The following is a 5,964-nucleotide window of genomic DNA, read 5'->3' as shown; positions in this document are numbered from 1 at the left end:
TGTACGCGTTCCTTATAACTGTAGATTCCTTGAGTGGAAATTTCCTGAGTCATTTTGGTATAAGCCGAACCTTTTAAGAGTTACAAGGCCTTAAATACTCTCTTCAGACGAGGCGTAAAATCTTGGTTTAATAAGACATCGTTTATTTAATACTGTTGTTACTTTTCAAAAGTAAACGGACTATAAACCGATTTTAGTTTAACGGAATTCAGGTTTTCTGAAGAAACTCACGATATCTAACAATGCCTCTCACTACTTTTTTCAAACAAGCTTTGGTTTTAACGTGTCGTCTGAAGAGGGTGTATTAAACAAGAGATAAGGAAAAGTTTTAAATTAGACTTCGTCGGTGATTGCCAAATCAAGAAGTTCTTACAAATTCTCAGTCTTACCTCCAAGCCTCTGTTGATAGGCAGCTACCCACTCTTCAATCTTCAGACGAATCGAGTTCCAAAAACATTTCCTTCCCCCTTCCCCTCAACCTAAAGCCGCGGAACACGGACGCTCGTGCTTGAATCTAGTTCGGGCGTCTCACGTTTTGGTGTGTTATCAAGAATATTCACTTTTTCCAAGTGAAGAATTTGGTTAGCTCAGTACTTCTAGTCTCATCTTACTTCTGATAGTACCGGTGTTATTTTTATTTTTTGAGGCTAACATTTTGAATTGGCCAACTTGTGCACGATATATTTCCCTTTAAAAAATGTGTTCTTATTATTTAAAAAAAAACTTGTTAAGGCTAATAATCTGTTGTGTTATTAGCAATCATTTCTAGTCGTTCCACGTGGAATTAATTCATTTTCATATTTGGTTTTTCAAACGTTTCCCTCATTATTTAAAACTGAATTTCGCCCCGAAACATCCTTAATTAAAATCAAACTTTATTAAATAAAAGAAAAAAAATCAATTTCTCCGCCGGTCTCGAACTCACGCTGTGTATGGACGAATAATAGTATTGTTTGTTCATGTGTTGTGTTATTAGCAATCAGCTTTAGTATGGGAAAAAAATTAACAGTGATGTTACCAAATTAAGATACTCGTTACGGTATATCCAGAGGACGCCGGGAGTGTGGCGCACTCCTGTAAGCCAAGCTACTGGGCGGCAAAGTTTGAGGGAATACGACACATGTCGGCGATCCTACCCTATAGGTGCCGACTGCCCCGTGTCCGCCGGAGGTGACTTGACCCCCACACCCCGCCCGTCACCTCCCAAGTAAACCTCATTTCCTTCCCCTGCTTACACTCCTACTGAAACCTGAATAATCACATCCTTGCCGCGGTCCATAGACCCTATCGCATTGAAACCTCAAAAAAAAAAAAAAAAAAAAAATATCCAGAGGACAGTGTTTACAAGCCGACAATGCTTTAATAATTCATTAATTTTAACTTCTGTAGTTAAGCTTATTAATAAAAAACAATAATTGCGTATCTAAGTAATTATGATTGGAGGTAGTCATCTCGTTTCGGAGAGGTAGTATTTTATTTTCTCAACATGTATTTTTTGTAGAGCGCGTGCAATGATTGAAAAATCGTCCGGTTTCGTTAAATTACCACATGCGTCTGACGCACGAGTTATTTTTTAATTTTAATTTTTTAGCATGTAAGATATATTCTTTCAAATAATTCCTAATATATAGAGTCTTAAAAAACTATTTCGCCTACAAATGCTCATTACAGTATCGTAAAAAATTCCGAAAATATAAAATTCATTTGAGAACGCTACGAATGAGTTAATGACTGCATCGGCTTATCAGAATTTATTTCGAACGTAAATCAAAGAAGATACTCGTTCAAAAAAACCATTAAAGAACTACAATATGAATCGTAAAATAAAGGTGAGCATTTTTTAAATTCTTTAATTAATTAATTAAGATACTAATTAGCGCGAATGAATTAATAAGATTGGCAAATGTTTATACAGCAGGCGTAATAAAAAATACACAAAAAAGCAAACTTGTAAGTCCCATCAGACAATGTTGAGAAGTTATCATTTATGCCTTGTTTCAAATTTTTCGTGATCTTTTTCTAAAAACTTGCCATTAGTTGCTTCGGATTATGTTCGAGCGATAACTGATTTTGACGCTAAGGAACGGTAATTAGCCAAGGGTTAAAAAGATGTTCAGTTCTTTTGAAGTTGGAAACTCGCAACTTCCACCAGAAATGCCGCGCGGACGAGGCCAGATTGAACCGGAAGTGATGACTCCGCTTGAGATGGCCACTAGCGAGCAACTGGGAGAGACTTCCCATTATGATGCACTAACCAGGGCGAGTAACTTCGAGGATAGTCCTTTTCAGGAAGAAATCGTCAGTCTACCTTTTGAAAATATTTGCGAAGTTCCTTTGGAAATTATCAAGAAAAATGAATCGTGTGAATTTAACGAAGAAGTGGTACAACAAGATAAGCCAAGAGAACAACGAGATGATGTTACTGAATCAGAGGAACCCGGCGCCCCATACATGTCAAGCGGTAGAGTCTCAGTAGGACCTAAAAACCTCTCATTTGTAATTTTACCTTCAAATACACCGTCCACGATCGGAAAATTTACATTGACGATTGCTAATGTGTCAAGTCAATTAGATGAAACGATTTCCGATAGAGTCGTCCTTAAAGGTCAAGCCAGTATTTTACTGGATATGGTAGGATCAGTTGACGCATTAAAATTAAATGACTATCAGAGCCCCACAGAAATGGTTGCAAGGGAAGAATATTTCCCAAGAACAACATCCGAAGAACAAAAGAGCGTTTTGGAGTCTTCCTCAGATTCCAGCGTACCTACGACCACTTCCCAAAAACAGAAACGAAAATATTCTGTTGCTGCTACTTTGAATTATGATGTACCGATGAGTAACGAAGATTCTCATGAACCACCTTCAAAAGGTCTTAGGTCAAGTTCCGCGAAACGACCCTCGATTCAGCCCGCGAAACGACCCTCGACCCAGCCGGCGAAACGACCCTCGACCCAGCCGGCGAAACGACCCTCGACCCAGCCGGCGAAACGACCCTCGACCCAGCCGGCGAAACGACCCTCGACCCAGCCGGCGAAACGACCCTCGACCCGGCCGGCGAAACGACCCTCGACCCAGCCGGCGAAACGACCCTCGACCCAGCCGGCGAAACGACCCTCGACCCGGCCAGCGAAACGACCCTCGACTCGGCCGGCGAAACGACCCTCGACCCGGCCGGCGAAACGACCCTCGACCCGGCCGGCGAAACGACCCTCGACTCGGCCGGCGAAACGACCCTCGACTCGGCCGGCGAAACGACCCTCGACCCAGCCGGCGAAACGACCCTCGACCCGGCCGGCGAAACGACCCTCGACCCGGCCGGCGAAACGACCCTCGACTCGGCCCACGAAACGACCCTCGACCCAGCCGGCGAAACGACCCTCGACCCAGCCGGCGAAACGACCCTCGACCCAGCCGGCGAAACGACCCTCGACCCAGCCGGCGAAACGACCCTCGACCCAGCCGGCGAAACGACCCTCGACCCAGCCGGCGAAACGACCCTCGATCCAGCCGGCGAAACGACCCTCGACCCAGCCGGCGAAACGACCCTCGACTCGGCCCGCGAAACGACCCTCGACTCGGCCCGCGAAACGACCCTCGACTCGGCCCGCGAAACGACCCTCGACTCGGCCAGCGAAACGACCCTCGACTCGGCCAGCGAAACGACCCTCGACTCGGCCCGCGAAACGACCCTCGACTCGGCAAGCGAAACGACCCTCGACTCGGCCCGCGAAACGGACCTCGAGCAGTTCCTCGACAGGGTCCTCGAGCAGTTCCTCGACAGGGTCCTCGAGCAGTTCCTCGACAGGGTCCTCGAGCAGTTCCTCGACAGGGTCCTCGAGCAGTTCCTCGACAGGGTCCTCGAGCAGTTCCTCGACAGGGTCCTCGAGCAGTTCCTCGACAGGGTCCTCGAGCAGTTCCTCGACAGGGTCCTCGAGCAGTTCCTCGACAGGGTCCTCGAGCAGTTCCTCGACAGGGTCCTCGAGCAGTTCCTCGACAGGGTCCTCGAGCAGTTCCTCGACAGGGTCCTCGAGCATTTCCCCGAGACGGTCCTCGGGAATTTCCCCGAGACGGTCCTCGGGAATTTCCCCGAAACGGTCCTCGAGAATTTCCCCGAAACGGTCCTCGAGAATTTCCCCGAAACGGTCCCCGAGCGTTTCCTCGAAAGGGTCCCCGAGCGTTTCCTCGAAAGGGTCCCCGAGCGTTTCCTCGAAAGGGTCCCCGAGCGTTTCCTCGAAAGGGTCCCCGAGCGTTTCCTCGAAAGGGTCCCCGAGCGTTTCCTCGAAAGGGTCCCCGAGCGTTTCCTCGAAAGGGTCCCCGAGCGTTTCCTCGAAAGGGTCCCCGAGCGTTTCCTCGAAAGGGTCCCCGAGCGTTTCCTCGAAAGGGTCCCCGAGCGTTTCCTCGAAAGGGTCCCCGAGCGTTTCCTCGAAAGGGTCCCCGAGCAATTCGGAGAAACAAAAAACTTGGAAAAAGTCCAACATTAAACAGGGCACCAAAAAATCCGAGAATGAAAAATTTGCTTATAATGAAATCCATCGAGGAAAGAAACAACGGGCAGAAACTAAGCAACCAGAGAACCTGGTCAACGTTATTGAGAACAACGAAGTTGGTTCTAACAAGACGAAAGATAAGATGATCAACAAAAGTACTCCAGATGATTCTGGAGTTTGTAGTTTGGATGGCTCACGTCACCTGGAACCTGAGAAATCGCAGGGGCAAATTAGAGAAATAGATGGATTCCAAATACCTCAAGAAAATGACCAAGAACTTGTAGTTGTTGAAACACAGTGTGTCCCAAGTAATGAAACAAATGATCATGATCCGAATGAACACGTGTCATTTGTAATTTCGGACTCAAATATACCATGCACGATCGGAACATTAACAGTAACGATTAACAATGTGTCAAGTCGATTGGACAAAACCATTTCCGGTAGAGTTGTCCTTCAAGGACAAGCCAATATTTCCTTGGATATGATCGAATCTATTGATGCATCAAAACTAAATAACAATCAGAGACCGCCTGCAGTGTAAGATTGGTTCGCAATTAGGAGAAACAAATGGGTAATATTATTGTACGATTTCTTAATTTGTTCTTAGTTTTAAGTTAGTAGAAAATTAGAAATGCAAATTTTTAACAATATTATCCTTTATTAGGCTGAGGAAGTACTTCGGTTTAAACCACCAAAGGTTTCAGAAGAAACACAATTTTCAATTTTGGAATTATTTTGTTTCATTTTCTAATATTTATTTATTTATTTATTTATTTTGTAATGTGTTTAAAGTTAACGCAAAACGATTATTTTTCATTATTTACGTAAATATACTCAACATAAAATAAAGTTCCTTTGTTTTGATGTCCTGCGCTAAGCCTGTATCAACAGGCCTATATGATTTCACCATCTCAGTTCCTTATATGATTATATCATAAGTAACATAATAAACATCAGGCCAGGACTTGCAACCCCGTCGAGTATTTCATGCTGGTCTTTGGCGAATGACATAGTTCTACAATTTTAGCCAATCACAATAAACCATCTCCTTGAACGTAGTTGTGTCGAAATAGCTCGTCTACAATTTACAATCTCGCGCGGTCGCGGTGTTTGTATGTTTGCCATAAATGATAAGCCTTTTGAAGTCTAAATATTCGGCAACTAAACCTACCCAGTGCAATTTTCAACTTCGTAATGTGGCCGCGCTAAAGTCGGTAAAAAGTCAATACAAATCAACTATATAACCAAGGCTTAGGACCGTTGACTCAAATCTCAATGGCGTCTCTTTAAACCTCTGAACCGGATTTTCGATATGGGCGGAAGTCGTTTCATTTTCCAACCCTAGGGGTCTCTGTGCTGGGCGCGAACTTATGATCACGTAAAAGGTCCGAAAATAGGTTTATAGTTAGTTTTGGCTAATTGTCATACTTATGGTTATTATGTTACTTATGATTATATCAATTAAGCCCTG

At 44.7% G+C, this 5,964-nt stretch overlaps 1 protein-coding gene across 1 annotated transcript; it reads left to right on the top strand.

Moving 5' to 3' along the window:
- The first annotated feature begins 2,109 nt into the window (after positions 1 to 2,109).
- LOC149713091 (uncharacterized) lies at positions 2,110 to 5,400 on the top strand. Its single transcript, XM_089849405.1, has 2 exons — positions 2,110 to 5,064; positions 5,158 to 5,400. The coding sequence occupies exon 1, from the start codon at positions 2,110 to 2,112 to the stop codon at positions 5,032 to 5,034; it is 2,925 nt and encodes a 974-aa protein (XP_089705531.1). The 3' UTR covers positions 5,035 to 5,064; positions 5,158 to 5,400.
- The last annotated feature ends 564 nt before the right edge of the window (positions 5,401 to 5,964 follow it).

The sequence above is a fragment of the Phalangium opilio genome, unplaced genomic scaffold (genome assembly GCF_054372755.1).
Source record: "Phalangium opilio isolate 3A_F unplaced genomic scaffold, DU_Popi_V2 ptg000009l_1, whole genome shotgun sequence".
NCBI classification, from domain to species: Eukaryota; Metazoa; Arthropoda; class Arachnida; order Opiliones; family Phalangiidae; genus Phalangium; species Phalangium opilio.
Note: the sequence above shows the minus strand (reverse complement) of the source record. Positions and strands in the feature narration are given on the sequence as shown.